We start from the raw sequence: 18,688 nt of genomic DNA, 5'->3' as shown, positions 1-18,688 counted from the left end.
TTTGTGAAGCAATATGCTTAACTTGTCTTCACCATGTGTTTGCCCCACTTTAGCAAGATCTTTACTGTAATAAAATGAATCTGCATGAATCTGGTGTGACTGCTTCTTGTTCTAAACTGATATGGAACAATAATCACAAAATATAGAACTTTATTTTGTTTGCACTTCAGTAATCTTAAAAGGAGACATACATAGTACAGCACACTTAGTTTCCTCAGATTTCACTTTCCTGACTGACTTCCATTACATAAGTCCTCAGAAAGTTAATCAAGATGTGAATTATAATCAATCTTGTCTTGCCAAAATGTAATCTGGCGTGTTCTACACTTCCACACATACACTGGGTCCTATTCTGTAAATATTACACATAAATTAGGTCATATTTTATAAGTACCAGTTCTGTATCAATTTTTATACACACTTCCAATACAAAAAATTAAACTACAACATACTGTGCTGCAAATCAGTTTATCATTATCTTATACAAACCATGAAAATTAGAATCATGTGAGCAGAAGGTTAGACTAATTCTCCATTCTCATTACAAGCACAGGTGTAGCACAAACACCATGTAAAAAAGGCAATTAAAAAATCTGCCTTTTCCCCCCCATTAGCTGTCTTAGCTCCATGACCAATTAGAAAATTGTTTAATACCAGGAACCTGGCATTTGCAGAAAGCAATTTTCATAGCAACTCTCATAAGAAAAACAACAAAGAAACAAGGTATTTATTTTGGTAAGCCCAGAAGGCTTTTGCTTTTTGTATGTGCATTACACCCTTGTAAGGCAAAAACTTCTGAATAACTGTCATAGTAGGAGGTCCTTGGGGGATAATGGGGAACCCTTTCTGGTAACCTTCTGAGATTGGGGAGCAGTTTTATGCTTGCTAGCTCTCCATGAAAACCTTCATTTAGGAAAATCTTTTTACCCAGACCAAGAAGTACAGTTAAACAGTTTAAGTAAATTGAGAACATTTACTAGTACAAATGACAAAACTTTTCAAACATCCCCCTTCTCCAAAGGACACACACATTATTAGTAGATTAGGTAGCTGGAATCTTACTTCAATAAACTGTTTAGTCTGGTATTTACCAATAATTATCAATAAGACCTGTCTAAAATAAAACACATTCTCACCTGTTTGCCCCACAGTACCACTCAGGATGTCTGCTTTAAGTAGATTTTACACACAGACGCTTCCTTAAATATTCTCATATGTATTTTATATAAGTAGATATTCTGCAAAACAGCCATGTGTTTGGATGCCTTCAGTGTGAATTCAGATGCAAGAACATTTTCCTTCTGGGCAAAGTAATAAAATGACATTCTTGCTCCTCCCACTAGAAGTCAAACTGAGGTCAGCTCCCCATCCTTGTATCTGTTTAAATAAACTGGTCCAGCTGTTTGTTTCCAAAATGCCCTTTAACCTTCTGTCCCATCCTCCCTGCCTTTGTAACAGAATGCTTTACTTTGCATTATAGTAGATTCCAAACTACTATGCATTAAAAAAAGTATCCACTTTAAAGTATCTTTATTTTTCCTGTGAATCCAAAAGAACACATTAGATTAAAAATAGGAATAACTGTCCTGCTTTCAGACAGCAGAATGTGATTCAATTATATTTTCAAATCATATCTTAGGGCTCTTCACAAATAATATTTATTTATATATGGAAAAGGAATATGGATTTAGGAATAAAACCTCCCCACCACAAGTCTTAGTAAAGAAGGGCTAATAGCAAGATCATTACTTGAATTTCCAAAATTCTCATTCAATAAAATAATAGAAGTCTTGGAAGCAACGAAATGGTGGCACAACAAAAGTTTACAAAAAACTCCAATTGTCCCTAGCACTCACATCATTCTCATTTCCCACCTGTTAACATTCAATTATCTTTAAAACCATTTCTATGTTTTAAAAATGCAGAAGGAACCAGCACTAATGCTTTAAGAAGAGCATTTACTTATAAAACAAATGCTTATTCAAAACTAATTTTCTCCAGATACAATCTTCTACCAACTCCTATTACAAATTATGGCTCCATTCTGGCGAACACTTAACCTCATACATAAAGCATGGACATAATTTTACTCATGTTAGTAAAGTTACGCACATGCTTAAGTGCTTGCATAAGGAGTGTTTATTTCCATACTACGCCACGTGTCAATAAAGTTACTTTGATGTAGACTCTTTTCCTCTGAATAGCAGAGTCAATAGCTGCTTATAACTAATGTGATTTGTCAAAGTTCAAGTCAGATCTGCCACCAAACTGAAAAAAAGTTAACACATTGTGTGGAATTCTACAAAACAATGCATATGCAAATGGGTAGCTTTGTGTGCGGAAGAGAGTTGAACAGTTGGGCAAATGTACAAGTTCAGAGAGGCTGAATTATTTTTTAAATTAATCTCACTTTCCTCTCCCTTTAGATATAACAGCTCCTATTCTCTCTTTACTAATGAGACAAGAATGAACAAAATTATATTTATGTAACTTCTCCTCATTCTAAAGAGAACCAAGAGGCAACACTCTTCTCTTTTTAATATGCATTTTGCTGAACCGTTTTCTTTTAGACATTTTTTCTCCAGTGCTAACGGTAGCTCTCCCCCATTTCAAGGTTTCTCTGTTGTGACAATGAGCATCTCTGGTCACATGGATAAGATTCAGACCAAGACCCAGTGATGCAGTAATCCACCTTTGAACTTTGACCTCCAGCTTGCCTGTCTTCACTGCAATGCACAAGTTTTGTTTCCTCTCAATGAGAGGCAGCATCACCAGTGATTATTTAGAAACAAAAAACGACAACAATCAAAAACCAGCCAACAATTTTAGGGTGAAATTGGCTACAATGCACCCTCCAGAAAGTGAGTATTTTCACGAAGTCACAAAACTCTTCAAAAGGCATATTCTGCTGGTTTCACGTTACAGTCCGTGTGATGTTTTTCACATAGGTCTGCTCTTTTTCCTCTTGCTGCACCTCCCTTTGCTCCTTGTGTAGTCATCTGCTGCGCTAGCTGAAAAAATGTGTGTTTCACACTTCTGTCAACTGAATAAAATGAGGCCCTCCCTTGCTATCGCAGTTTTCTAAAGTCACCTTTGCTCATGAATTTACATCATGGTTAGAGACTTCCAGTTTTCAGTGTTAGACTAGATTTACTCGTATGAGACCCCTCCAGATAGATGTTTAGACTTGATGGTGCATATAAATTTAATCCCTCCCAAAATACAAACGTTTTTACAATATTGCCAGTCTCTGAGCCCTCATGTTGTTCCCTGTCAATTTCACACTGGAGAGTGGTGTGAGAATGCTGGCCAGGGGTTTGCATATCAGAAGTGGTGCTATTAAGTGCCAGAAAATACTCTGCTTCAATCATTCTTGAAGCATGTTCTAGCAAACAGGTTTAAGGACTTTAAGAAAACCCACAATACATATAAAATGACAACCACCACTGTTAAAAAAATGCCTTTTGTGTATCTCACTTTTAAAACACCCCAAGAAAGATGTCTTTCAAATAAAATATAAACAGGCCAAGCAGGAGGCGTACACATAAATATTAGTAACAAAGTACCCAGGGCCACCAACAGTATCATTTTTACAATAGATTATTTCTAAAAGCATTATCCTGTCCTCAGTTTCAGTCACCAAAACTGGCAAAAAAAATTCACCTTCAGGACTTGCCATATCCTATCCTTCTTACTGGAATTATTCATTTATCTAGTGTTTCAACAATGTTCTCAATTTAACACCTAATTCCTAGAATATTTAATAGGCTTTTCTCCAGCAAAAATTATTCTAATGTAAATTTATAATTATCCAAGAGTCACTGTTTAGCACATTTCATTGCTGCTTTATTCCTAATTCCCAAATATTTTCAGTTTTGCTTGTTTACGTATTTACCTGGGCCTTTTTAAGTAGTCAATTAAAGAAAAAAAACTTTTGCAGAAACCATTTCACAAATTTCCACATTTCAAAGCTAAAATGTGCTTTAAAAACAGCTTTAAACCACATTCAAAAATAAATAGATTTCTCTCTAATTATCAATCCAGAGAGTAATTGGAGGTTTCCCAACTGTAATCATACTTCCCATCTTTAGAATGAGAAATAAATATGAAAGACGTTCTTACTACAGTTATTAAAAAGTTTTTATCATGAAGCTATTTAGTGAGCTTAATGACCCATAACTACCAGTCATTAACTTTCCATGATTTCTACACTCCTTTTAGTTGCAAAAAAAGGTTTCAAAACCCTCAAGTTGATTCAATCTGAAGTCAGATCTTATGAAGTCAAGTTTGGCAACTTTTCTTGGTTTCTCCTCCTCCTCTGAAATGAAGACAGTCAGAACTGCAATACATCATTTACAACACTAAATAGGGATAGGAAGGGAAGAGAATACAAGCTCTGCTAACCACCACTTCAGAAACATAATATTGGAATTTATTCAAATCACAGCAAGTCCATCAATCAGCTGTATCAAAGTTCTCCCTGAAGCTTTGTTTTCCTCCTTTGGCGGTACTGGAATATTTGTCAAATGAATATAGAGAGAGTTGGGTGTTGTGTAAGACAATACTTAAGAGTGAACTACAAATAAAATACTATGCAAAACTAGTGATGAAAAACCACTAATTAGCTGACAAATTTGATGTAAAGCTCTAATGAAAGCCATGTGCTGTTCTGCAGTTTAGGTTTAAAAATAGCTTCTGACTTCAAGCATTACTATGTGACCCTACAAATGTATTCATGTTGTGCATTCAGAAAAGTTGCTTTAGAGCAGGAAAGTGCTATTTATTCTCTTGCAAGCACAACCTGCTAATGTACCAAGCATATCAAGCACAACGATGGAAAGGATGAAGATGTGATCAGGTATGCACACCCACTACGTATGGCTGGTGGACCCTACATTTACTAGCAAGGCATATAAGAACTGTGCCTTCTGTCAGCATCCTGCTTGATCTTTCTGCTCTGAATGCTGTAAAAACTCCCCCTTCCCCCAAATGCACCTTCTTGTTATTCATTGTGGGGGACACAGTGTGCCCAGCACAAATGAAAGGTCTGGTCTCTCTAGAGAGCTATGAAGGGGTCTAGGAAGACATCCTGCCACTGAGCTGGATGAAGGCACTGCTCAGCTGCTACTACCACATCACAGTGGCAGTAGCATCCACTCTTGGCACATGCCCTCTCAAAGGAATAATGACCGATGGCTCTGCATAGTGGCAGATTCACTTGCTCCAGGCCCTGCTCCTCCTTTGGCCCAAACCTTCAGTTGCACCCAGGAAGTCCCCATGCAACACAAGGGTAGGAGACACCTGAGTGGTCTCCCAGAATCCGAACCCGCCCCAACTTCCTTCTGCCACTGAACCATGCTAGATCTGCTGTGTCCAGGTCTCTGTGTGGTCAAGGAGGAGCAGGCAGAAATCTCATTCCCTGACACCACAATTCTTGCAAAGAAGATGTAAAACTACATAAGTGGCCAACTGATGCAAGGATAAGTCCTCAAGTAGAGAAGAGCCAGCATAGCTAACTTTAAGCCTTTCCCCAATCCTAAACCCCACTGTAGCAGCACTCTGGTGGATCGCCATGTGCCACAATAACCCTTTAAAGATCACTGCAAGCAGCTATAAATTAGAGCAGCACTAGCTGCTCTCACTTATACCAACAGCTGAACCAATCCCTTACAGCTCTGGGATTGTGGGCAATGAAATAATATTATGGGCCAAGTTCTGGCCCATCACAGAAATGGCTTGAAGTGTGTGTCCATTTCTAACCGCCAGTGCACCTCCCATTTCCCGCTTGCAGCATATACGATCTGCCTGAGTAGATGTATTGAATTATCTTTCATAGATTACAAAGCCAGAAGGGACCACTCTGAACATCTAGTCTGACCAGTCCAGCTAGTCTGACGTCCTGTTTCACATGCTTTGCTGGGTAGTAGATGCACACATTCAAATGTGCAGATCACACTCCTGGCTTCTAACCCCTGGAATGTCCTTCGAAATGCCTGCAGTAGAGAAAGTGTAGAGTAGTCTCTCGCTGCAGGTTTTGAGGACAGTCAGAATTGGGGTGAAAATCTTCCACCCTGAACTTACTCTTTATCTGCGGATTTTTTGACATGTGCCTCTAGACAGGCAAACCAGAAAATGGTCATCAGTCGTGGATGAATTCTAGAACATAAACCTTGAATCCTAAACCTCTGAACTAGATCTGAACTTTGTAATTCAGGCCCAAGCCTGTTGCATACCAAAATTTACAGTACAATCAGGTAGTTGGTCTTCAGGAGCTAGCTTTAATCTAGTGATTTTGATTTTCTGCTACATTGCATGGATTGTATTGTGAAAGGATAATGTCCTGAACTGGCTTTCAAATATTATTGCAAACCATTGAATATTTCTTTAAAAAGACTATTCCCTCTCAGGAACATTTCCTATGTACCTGGTATTTCAACATAATCTATTTTTTGAGTTGAATGTAGCAGTAGTGTCTGATTGACCCCTGATGTCCTCCTGCATCCACACAAGCAGCACATGCACAGGCAGCAGCAGTGGATGCTTCCCCACCAACAACTCTAAACTAGAGCTGGACAAAATACTTGCAACTCATCCATTCAAGCTTAGCCAGGTCTCTGAGATTCATTGCATTTATGAATGTCAAAGTCTCAGCCCCAAAAAGATCATCAACACTAAGTGGGGGGTTTCTGGGTTCCATCTCGCTTAGCACGTATACCATGATCACCACTTTAGTATGTAAAAGTCCCTCACACAAACCATCAAAAGCATAGCATAGAGCTCTTTTTTCAATCTAGTTTAGTGTCTTGCCTTGGCCTGGGATCTTCCCGTCCAAGGGGTTAGTGACCCCTCTTCTGAGGTCTCGTGGTTAGTCCACACAAGAAGTTCTTTTCAGTTGGGAGCCTTGAACAGGCTACTGTTCCCCATGCACTACTTATAATGGATCTTTTCGGAGACTGGGAAGATGTGCCCAGACCTGTGACCCACAGAAAATAAGTTACAGCAAGTAGACCGCTCCCATCATGAGCTTCTGGCTCAAACGAGCAGGGGCTGAGAAATGCTCCATATGCTCCTGTGTGTGGTGGCGATGGATCTCTGTATTATGTCCTGTCCTCCACTTAGGAATTAAGGAACCAGTTGCCCCATACCAGATGCTCCCACCCTAATGGGCCACTGGAGTGAGCGGAGAGAGGTCAACCAGCCCTCTGAGGAGCCTCTTGGGGGCATACAGCCACAGAGCTTTGGAAAACACGCAGAGAATACAAATTGGAACTATAGTTTGATTTGTGATTCTCACATGGAATGATCCATGTCCCAGCAACCTATATCCTGGCCTTTTATGTAGGAGAGGGCAGCTCTGTTTCCATGTTGCTGCTGCTAAGACTACAAACAAAGGTGGCAGTGTTTTTGTGACGTGGACATCTGTTTAATAGCAACTGGTCTGACATCACCATTCTTTTCGCATAGACAGCGAAAAAATGGCAACTAGTAACAACTCTCAGAGACTACAGATCTAAAAGAGCTTGTTCAAACATCACAGAGTGTTTGGTGTCAAAATTGTGTCTGGTGACGCGATTCCCACGTTGCTTAGAGATTAATTTCCATGAATGGAATCTCCTATTATTGTTGAAACTCCCCACCATGACATTTTATTATTATTATTTATTATTTTATTATAGGGCAAGAAGAGGAGAACTGATGTTCCCAGAAAGTGATATGATCAAATGTACATGGGTAGGTCAAAGGAACGGCATGGAGGAAGGAGGCCTGTATGATCTTGGGTCACACAAAGCTCATGGGGCCAGGTCGTCAGCTAATATATATCAATGAAGCTGAGGAGCCGGCCCCCTTATGTCCAGGGGTGGAATTAAAACTGAATATTAAGAGGCAATGGATATCACACCATTTTAATCACTGAAACTGTTACATGGCCTACATTTTGTTTAGGACTGCAGTGGCAGTATTTTTTTTAAATGGTATCTGCTTTTTTTCTTTTCTTTTTCTAAAAAAATCCCAAAGGAATATTTAAGTTTTTAATGCTAAGAAAGACAGTGATACAGAATTTCTGCAAGATTATTTAAGACCAGACTGGGCAAAAAGCACGCCCTCAAAAGCACTTCCTTCCCATATGCCTCTGGCTCAGTTTCATTTTTGAGAAGAGAAAATTGTTTTATTCAACAAGGAGGCAACATTTGCCCCGTTTTTAATATTTCAGGCTGACTTTTTAACTACTCAAGAATGCAGTTTGTTCTATGTAGGCGCAGCCTGGAGCAAGTTTATGATGTAAGTGAGGGAGAGGGTCTCTGAGGGCACAGTTCTCAGCTTGTTGGTGTTTCAATTCTCAAGGGTTAATCGCTGTATACCAATCTCAGCAACTGTTGACACAAAATAGGTGGAGATCAGGTCTGTGCAAGCACAAAATACCAGAAAGGCAAACTGTATGTAAACACACTTAAGACAGATTTGACAAGAATAGACCAAAACCTAACTTGCAAAGAAATGACAAGCCATTACTTCCCTCCTCCTTCACAACCCCTGCTGAGGTTACTTTTTCCTAACAAAACCAAAACATTTCTCTTATTTTAAAGAAAAATTATAAGCATCTCAATGTATATAAGAAGACAATGGGACATATGTAATTCTCCCCTTGATTGCTTGGCAGGGATTGCCATAATGTGTAAGGTGACCTGTATGTTTTTAAAGAAGAACTCTCTTTACACATAGCATATACTTGGATCTTAATTGTATTTTTTTTTTAACAGCTAACAAAGAATTCTGACCCAGACCCTAATACAGTAGAATAAAGCTCTTGCAAAAGGGGGAAAATAAAGCAACTGGAGAATGTATGAACAGAGCCTTTTAATCTTATCTTCATGACACCTGACAGTACATTAGTTCTAGAATATTAATGCATCCACTAAAAAGTTTGTCATGTACAAAACTATCATAGAAAAGATGGAATGCCTGGGGGAAAAACAATTTTTCCTGCCTATTAACTTCTAAAATGCCAAGTCTTGACTGTCATGCTATCGGCACGCTTGCCTTGTCTGTAGAGTGCAACATTCTGCTAAAAAAGCTGACTTCCCTCTGTTTAAAAAGTGTGTGTGTGTTGATATGCATTTGGTAATTGCTGGCTGTCATTTAATTTATTTGCTGTGTACTCAGAAATGGCTGATTTGCTTGCAAACTAGTGGAAAATTACCAGAAATCCACTTTCCTTTTTTTGTTGGCCCCGTGTATCCAAGCAAGGTCTCCCCAGAATTAGCAAATAGTGAAATTCAGATCTATACAGAAGGCAAGCTCAAGGTCTAGGTGACACTGGAGTCCCATTTAAGGCCTATTTTGAGGGTTTAAAGAAGCCTTGTGCTAGTTCTCTGCACAGAGGTGAATTTTACCCAGAAGGCCTATGCCAAAGGCAGTGGTTAAAAGATTTCAGAACAGATTACAGTAAAGATCATCAGCCCAAGTTTTGGTTACTTTGTTCAACCCAACTAAAATTCTCCTTTGAGCAGAGCAGCTGGCACAAGGCATCAAAATAATGCTCAAGATGGTTTGCAGGCCTTTTGTTGGTCCTTTGCACAGAGATGAATTTTAGCTGACCTGCACGCCAACAAATAGTCTGCACATCCCATTCTGTGACAGAAGGACACAGCAGATCATGGTCTCCTCAGTTCCATCTCACTTAAAACTGCACAGAGCTCCTGTTCCATAGGCCCTCTGCAATAAGAGGGTTGGTAACTGGTAGGGGTCGACATCTTTATGGATAGGCACACAGAAAGCCACCTGACCCAGTCATGACCCACATGCAGAGCTCTCCTTGGAAAAATAAGAGAGAGAATAGCTATTGGAAAAGGCTTCCAGTATTTCCACAGCTAGGACACGGGAGAAATTTTGATGCTGGTGGTTGTGACAGAGAATAATTAATTTGTCTTTAATGGCCATCTTGAATGTGGACTCTGGGTATTACCCAGCATCTCTCTCTTGCACGTGTCCCTTTTCTGCAGCGGCAGAGACTGCAGTGTCACTATACAACCAGCAAATGATGCACCACCAGCTCTGCCGAGGTTCTGGTGCTGACCTTTCGTATTATCAGGCAGGATATTCATGATCTGAAAGATTAGGCTGAGGCTGATGCACTGGACAGTACAATCTTCTAATGTGTCAGTTATTATGCAGGCTGAGGTAATGTATAGTTGTTCACACTGCCTTGTGAGTCAAAGGGTTTATATTCTTGAAATGTGAGGTAACTCCACTCTACCCTAGTCTGGATCCAGGGACAGCCGTGGGGACACTTGAAACAAATGGCCTCATGGATTACTCATAGATGGCAAGAATCTTGTCTCTGAGCGTTAGAATCTAGTCATGCCTGGGGGAACCAAGAACTCCAAGGCTGCTTTGAACAAAGAATGGAGTACAAATCAACACCACAGACTTCTGGTGTAGAGGACAACCTGCTAGAAGATAGTATTAGAGACTACACTTAAAAATGTAGTCCCAGAAAAAAAGTGAGTGGTTTTCTGTATAGATACTATAAATACGTACCACCTTTGTAACTAATTTACTCCTGTTGTGCTAATTAAGCATTTTAACCGTACAAATTGTGTTTGTCTATGGTATAAAACATAAAACAGTACATTTAAAAACAGCTAAACTGTCATTTTAAAAATATGAATTTACTGATTTTTTTCTTAAAATCAGACAAAAGCTGCATCCAGGACACACTCCTAAGTTCCTCTGACATGACAATACCTGATGGATTCTAAATTCACAACTCTTCCTGCAAGCTATTTGCTCAGCTTTTCTAATAATACCTTAGTTGTCTGGCAAATCTCCAGGTCTGTCTAAGGCAATATGCAAGCTAAACATTTTTGACTGATTTCAATATTTTCTTATGAGTAACTATACAGTATTTTACCTAGTGAGTATTCCTGATTGCTGTAATTTAAGAACTGAGAAATAGACTACAGATGTAATACTATTATTACAATTGGCATTCAAGGTGTAATGCATAACAATTAGCTAAGACTTAGTGAAAACATAAAAGTAAAAATCTGTTTTAAAAGCCCTGCACATGGTACATTTAAAACAGCTAATTTACCACACATATTCTGAATTGTTTGAATAATCAAACAATTTATTCAGCAAGATTCCTTTTTATGGTTGGTGAGCTAGGGGGGTTTTTTGGTCCACTTCCCCTTCACGGAAGACTACCATCTCACCTTAATTTTGCTTAGAAGTAACAAATAGGACACAATGTTAAACTACTTTTCATATTGCATATTCCCTTTTACATCTGTTTTTCTTGCTTTAATGTAATTCTTATGTTTTCATGTTATTGACAAGCAATGCTGAATTGTATTATTCTGTAAATGAATTATTAAATTATATTAAGAAGTAAAAAGGAGAACAGAAATCTGATGATCCTGATCGATGGCTGTAGTTAAGTTAATTTGTGAACATTTTAACATTTACAGCTAAACAAGTACCTGTATTTACTCCATCTCTTGCTACTCAAAAAAGTATTTATTACACAGATTCAAATTGCAGCTTGCCCTTTATTAGTTTTATCTGTTTACTGTAATAAAAGGAATAACAGATCAATTTTTTTAAAAACTGCATACTTTACCACCCATGACTGAAAACTCTAAGTGTGACATGTTTTGTAAAGGCAATAAACCACGAGTGTTTGCCCATTTATTCTATTTTTCACTTTTGTAGGCTCTGCAGGTGAAAATGCACATATAGACTACTGTTTTGTCAGTTTTGTAGGCTCTGCAGGTGAAAATGCACTATATAGACGACTAGCACCAGATGTAAGCATCACCTACAGCACGCCCACTTATCCCTAAAAATAGTGTTTAAGTGGGTCTTAAGTAGTGCATTGGTCATGTGCTGGGCCTCTGCACGGGGTGAATTTCACCCTCAGGAAAATAATTTAGCTAAGCTGGTATCCATTCTAAATACTCAATCCAACTCCCAGGAAATCTTGGAAATGTGAATCTTTCCCATTTACATCAACGAGAGCTGTATTGGGGCCTAACTCTGAACTATGGACTAGCCTCTGTCCCATGCTACCTCATAAGTATTTGTATTTATTTAAATACAAATTTATTTTAAATGGGCCAAAACCCAGGCACCCAAATCTGAACCCTGCACTAACTGCAGATGAGCAGAAAAAATCTCTGACTATTGGGGCCCAAATCTGACTGACCTTGGAAAAGACATGAAGAAGAGCTCTGTGTAAGCCCGAAAGCTTGTCTCTCTCATCTATAGAAGTTGGTCCAATAAAAGATGTTACCTCACCCACCTTGCCTCTCAAAAAAGAAGTCACTCACCTGTTCCAGACAAAACCACTGGGGCCTGTTTGCTCATGACCAGCAGGACTATTCTGTTGCTTCAGCCATCCCGCCTTCCCAACCCACTACATAAAGAGAGGAAGTGGAGAGAACTTCCACTAAATTCCCTCCTACTGCCCAAAGTGGAAAGAAGCAAAGATAATACTCCTGTGCCTCCTCCCACTGCAGAGAAGTGTGAAAAGGAGCTCTGTGATCCCTTTACCACTGGGCAATGGGGCGCCTCCTTCCCCCTGCCTGACGGGGAGGTGCTATCCAATCCTGTGTCTCTGTGGAGAGTGAAAAGGAGCTCTGTGAGTCAATTATTATTCCCACCCCAAAAATGTAAATTCCATGTGGATTGCATTCCATGTAGTTGGGGAAACATATCTCATGGTGCCCACGTTAAAAAAATTCTTACACAGCTCTTTCATTGAGAAGCTCCAGCTCCTCCATCCTTTGCAACTTGAAATTTTGGCAGAGGAGAGTTATGCCATTTTGGCAAAGGAATATGCCATTTGCTGTCCCAGTGGAAAAAAAGCCCAAATCTGGCCAAATTATAAACCTTTGGAAAATCTCCATTCACAGATGCTCAGTAGAGACTTGTTAACATTGGGCAGCTAAAGTCTCCAAATATTTCCTCTGTACTGGACATGCTCCAGAGCAAGTCTGCCCGAGTTCTGGGACCCTCCCACCTCGCAGTGTCCTACAGCCTGGGCTCCAGCCCGAGCCCAGATGTCTACACAGCAATTAAACAGCCCTTTAGGCCTGATCCCCACAAGCCTGAGTCAACTGGCAGGGGCCAGCCAGAGGTTTTTAACTGCAGTGTAGACATACACTCAATGGTCCCCTGCTGGTGCCCAAATAGCATGGAAGAAAAAGCAGCCTGATTTGAATACAGAGAGAACATGAGCTGGACTTGGGAGAGCAGGGAGTAGACTGAGACAAGGATCCTTGCTAGATGAGGAGATTGAGATGAGGATCAGGGACAGGCTGGAGGAGACAGAATCCTTGCAGAACCTGGAGTGGAACAGAAGATTCCTGAATCTCAACATTCCTTTGCTGTAAGCAAACAATCATCAACCCACTGGGAAAGTATGTGTCTCATTGCTCTCTAGTGGTTGGTCCACACAGAGGATGACAACATACTAGCGCTCTCATTTACTCCCTTAGCTCAAGTGGGAGAGATCTGTACTGTGGATCTAAAGTTTCCAACACTGCTGATGACTCATATGGGTGATGGTATTATTCCACATGATCGAATTTGTAATTTTTTTTCATTTGCTTTTTAAAAAAAACCTAAGAAATGACCTACTAAAAATCTACATTAAAAAATATTGATGTTGCAGTCAAGCACCCAAATGCCAGTTGTGACTGCAACCTTAACCCCCTTCTGCACATGGATTATGATAGTCTTTAATTATATGATCACATACTCTTTTTCCACAGGGGTGCCTGTCTCATTCAATGCACAGGATAGAATGCTATGTAATGGTCAGTTCTCTGAAAATTCAGGCAATAGGCATCTCAAGTTGGGTACTCAAAATTAGTGGACATTTTTTACCTTCATCTCTCTAAGCCTCTGTCTTCCATCTGTAAAATGTGAATAATACCCTCCACCCCACCTGAAAGTGATGTTTTGAAGATAAATTAATGAATGTTTGTGAAACACTCAGGTACTAGAGTGATGAGCACCATATAAAAGTCCATGAGGAAATTAATAATTCTGTCTTTAGAGCAAGGTTTGAATAGCATGAAGCTAACAAAGCACTGAATGAGCATAAAACAAACGTGAATAGTTGTTCATTCCATGCATACTGTCCATCCTGAGCACTGAACAAGGCAGGGATAATGTGGAAAAAATAGTATGTAATCATGTATTTGAAGACTGTTTCATAATGGATACACACATGGGGGCCAAATATAGATTGCATGGGCAACCTTAAGTTTGGCGTTTCCTAACTTTTCAGTATTTGACTTTGCAGTATATATATAAAAACACAACACCCACACTTGACATCCAATACACTTTACAGGAACATATTCAGGTGGGATGCAGTAAACACGGCAATTTTATAGATTGTTCAATATACCCTACACTAGCTCTCTGTTGAAGTAATATGTGATTCTATTGCACTTTCTGGATGTTTTAATCACAGAACAGAAGTTTTTATTACAAGGGGAAAGCATTTTATTAACCTCTATTCTGTCAGGTCCTCTCTATATCCACATATGCAATACTGTCAAGATCACACTGTCAAGTGCCCCTTCTAGTTCATGTTATCATGCTCTGAAACCTAAACCTTTAAGGGGTTAAATGACTAACAAAAGAACGACTTGAATAGTTGATTGAGACTAACAACATATTAAACTCTGCCACTGTAGTTCCTACAACAGCCTTTTTGCTACACAATGGCATTTCTCTCTTTCAACAACAGAAATATCCAACTTTTGCAAAACGTGGTTCCAAATGCAAACACAGCTTGGTTTACAATCAAAATATTTATTTATAAAAATCACTTACCTGGCCAATTCCAATATAAAAAGTATTTCAGTTCAAAACTTCTGCATTTTTAAGAGATCTATCCTGCCACTGATAAGTTTTGTGGGACATCTCATACCTTCAATCCATGCATGCAACCTCCTCTAACATCAAGTAGAGTTGTGTACGTCAATTGAAGGAACAACAATGATGCTTCTGAGTGCATGTGAAAAATCATCCTCTTTTCATTAAGAGCTTGTACAGAAAATTAAAGTACACGGCTAGCATTTATTGTAAAGGCATCCAAAATATCACAGTAATAGTAGTTCAAATGCTTTCAAACTGCATAAAACAAACCTTCTCTTCACTGACTCTTGTGGCAAAGTTATAATTCTATCCAAAAAATCCAATATTCCTATTCTGGACTAAACACCATACTACTAGACACGAGTTTATGTTTTTTCATGCACATTTCATGTATTCCCACATGCTGTGTTACTGCCAATAATTTATGACTGATCTGCACCCAGGCTGCCCTTCAGCATTTTATTTAATCTTTGCAACAGTGATTTACAATGACTCCTCAGTAATACAAAAATGTACATGTGTGTTAACAAGTTTTGAAGAATCTAAGAAGGATGGCACAACATTTTTGAAAGTTGTGGCCCGAATGACTTGTGAGCCGGCTGAAGAAAGGCAAAGTAAACTATAACTGATCTGTTAGCTGTTCCCTGCAGCAAACAATTAAGGCAAAATAATTTCTTCTCATGCATACCTCATTACAAAAAATGTATTAATAAAAATGTTAGGAAACATTTGCATGTATCACCAAAATTTGGGGTCAAACAAGCTGTTTGGTGTTTATCCCACAGGTAGGTTTAAGTAGTCCTTTGTGTGTCCTGCTCTCTCGGACTTTCAGTCACAACATCAGTTTTTTGAAACTGCCCTTTTTGGAAGCCTGTGTGCTGCATTTTGGCATTGCTTTAAAAAACCAATGGGAAATCAAACATGGACACACAATTTAAAAATGCACTTCATCAGCTCTCCACTTTTAAACTATTTTTTGCCGGGGGGAGGGAGGTGGAGGGATTGTCTCAAGAATGAAAATTTTATTAAAGATAATGTTTAAATAATGGTCAGGTACAGAGTTTAAATAAAAGAGTTCCTGGACATCCAGGCTTAATGTACAGATTACCAGCGGGTACAGAGGTTGGTTGGGAGTCAGGGAGTACAACGAAAGCATAATCTGTGGTATCCTGAATGGAGGGTAATAGGTTTGACGGTTAACAGTACAAGCGATCAGTAATTCGGGAACATCATTTATTGCAGGGATTACATAGGATGTGGTTAATGGGGAGTAGATATGTCCACAGTAGTGGACAATTTAATTGTAACTCCATGAGAGAATTATCAAACTATTTTGACCTGCATTTTATTTTTTTCTTGCACATAAGGAACTATAAAGACACATGTGACTTGAAACCAAAAAATAAAGGATCAGTTATAAAGCAAGTTGGGTATAAAGAGAGACCACAATGTCACTCAGGATAAAATCTACTAGCTTTCGTTCAAAAGCATGCTGTGCTCATTGCCTTCTAAAACTGTCAGTTGGCCATCCTAAATTGACATACTTGTCCATTGGAAATCACAGATTTCAGTCAGATCCTCCATTCGTGCTTTCTCTTGTTGACTGAAAGGACTGACTTTTTATATTTCTCCTCATAGTTCATGACCTTCATTCACAGGCTCAGCCTTGTAACGTTCGCCCAAGGTGAGATTTCTAATGAAAGCTGAGATATAGCCTTGGAAGAACAGTTTAAATACCCCTATAGCCTACATACAGTAGCTATGCTTATGGATGATTTTTGCTAGCATAAGAAAGATGGAAAGAAAAGCAAATGCACCTGTAGGATCAGGAGTCGAGTAAGGGATGGTATGTGTTGACGTACCAACTGCACATAGCTACTCATTACCAGAGCCTCTCCAGTGCAACAATCTTTTACTCAGCCGTTATCATTAAGCAGGAGCCCTGGTTATCTACATGGCCCCCAAAATGGACAAAACCACCTATCATTCAATTTAAAGACAACAATACAAATTAGCATATTGATTGGGCAACGGATGGTGCAATAAAGCTGCAAAAAAGATACTTTTTCCCTTGCTGATTTGGAATACAGAAATCCAAATTTGCTCTTAAAAATGTGATATTTTTTATTTTTTAAGACTACATTATTTTTTCTTTTTACAGTAAGTATCTGGAAGCACACTTCAGTATTAAGGTATTCTGTATTTTCCTTTATTCAGTGTCTTACAGGGCTGGAAAAAAATTGATCTCCCAGGTCTGCTGTGAGGTCATAGAAATTGATAACCCTTACAAGCTATGCTTATGTGAGTCTGCCTGTGTCCCACAGATAGTGCATTTTGTAAATTAATCCTCCAAAGGCAAATATATTGTAAGTAGCTTGTTATCTCTAAAGTACTAAATTGAAGAATACATGGGATTATATTGACAGAAATTACATTTTCTGTAATGGGGTTTAATATATCTGAAATCTCTCAGATAGGCTCCTAGTCTCTCTCACTGAGGAGGGTTTGTTAATGTAGGTGCAATGGACATCAAGACGAAATGTATTCACTAAAATGGATTAGGCCATGTAATCAGAGCTATAGTAATATTAATCTCTGACACGTCTTGAATGCGGGGGTGGGGAAGAATAACTTTTGTCCACCAACTGGCACTCCTGACTCCCTGGCCCTGTAGGCTTGCAGCTTACATTGGCAATTTCTGGGTATTACTTCAAAAGAGGATAAGGTTTCCCATCACAAACACTCATTCAAAAATATTAGAACAATTAATTAGATATACTTAGTTTTACAGGGTATTCGATTTTTGATAGACTTCAAATGTGACATTTGTTCTGGTATTCTGTACGAAACCTGTATTTTAATAACAGTACTGTTGCAGTAAAAAAGGGTAATCAATCATACTTTTTAAAATAGTCTTGTTGCCACAATTTTGTAATTAAATCAGAATTCCTTTGGCTAGTGCAGAAGCCCAGACACTAATAATTAACAACTTAACATTTGCTTCAGAAACAGCAGAGGTTTACTTTTTAAAGCCATCTCTACTGTAACAAATCTAGGGTCCCAACTATACTTACTTTAAATTAATTAATTAATTAAACACACAATTCTCTTCCTGTAATACTTAAGTGGGAAAAGGGCAGATTTTCCTTCAAGTTTCTTTCTCATTCTTTCTTTCTTTTGCTTTTTTTTTTAAATCACAAATACACTGAGAAGATCCCAAATTAACTTTGTTAGTCAAAAGTAATAATTTGATATAAATGGTAGTAGATTCAGAATCAATACAACCTGCAAAAAATGCACAGAATGGTGTATATCTCATTTAAATTTTCTGGGTCTTTGAGTGACTGATTTCTTGAAGGATGGATATGCAGACACATTTATAACCAGGAACAATATATAACACACAAATACATATAAACTGAGATGTAACTATTTAAAGAGCTATGGGAAAGTAAATACTATATGTTTTCTCCAGTACTAAAACTATAGTTCCCATAACTGAAACCATTCTGTAGGCTACATCACGTTTGCATCAATAAAACCACCACAGAAAGCAGACAAATGCAGGGTGTGTCAGCAGAATGCAAATCATTAAAGGCAGGTTGCTAGCAGTCAGAGTAATAGCTATGTGTAAACACTAAGTAAAATTACTTACCAATTGTTCACCTGAAGTATAGTGAGCCCTGTGTCTTGTGCCAACTGCTTTTTCTGTTCTTCTGAAGGGTAAGGGTGCTATAAAATACCAAAATAAATAGATATATTTAAAATGATGACTTTACTCTTAATTAAT

General features: G+C 38.7%; 1 protein-coding gene across 1 annotated transcript in view; it reads right to left on the bottom strand.

Moving 5' to 3' along the window:
* MEIS1 (Meis homeobox 1) overlaps nt 1–18,688 on the bottom strand; it is a 121,704-nt gene that overhangs the window by 7,114 nt on the left and 95,902 nt on the right. Inside the window, exon 9 of the mRNA XM_067565265.1 lies at nt 18,554–18,630. Within this exon, the coding sequence (XP_067421366.1) occupies nt 18,554–18,630 (77 nt within the window). The remainder of the gene's footprint in view (nt 1–18,553; nt 18,631–18,688) is intronic.

Source organism: Emydura macquarii, unplaced genomic scaffold (assembly GCF_026122565.2).
Source record: "Emydura macquarii macquarii isolate MOO-44397 ecotype Brisbane River unplaced genomic scaffold, CSIRO-AGI_Emac_v2 contig_2676, whole genome shotgun sequence".
Taxonomy (NCBI): Eukaryota; Metazoa; Chordata; order Testudines; family Chelidae; genus Emydura; species Emydura macquarii.
The sequence above is the reverse complement of the archived record's forward strand: the minus strand, read 5'-3'. Positions and strand labels throughout refer to the sequence as shown.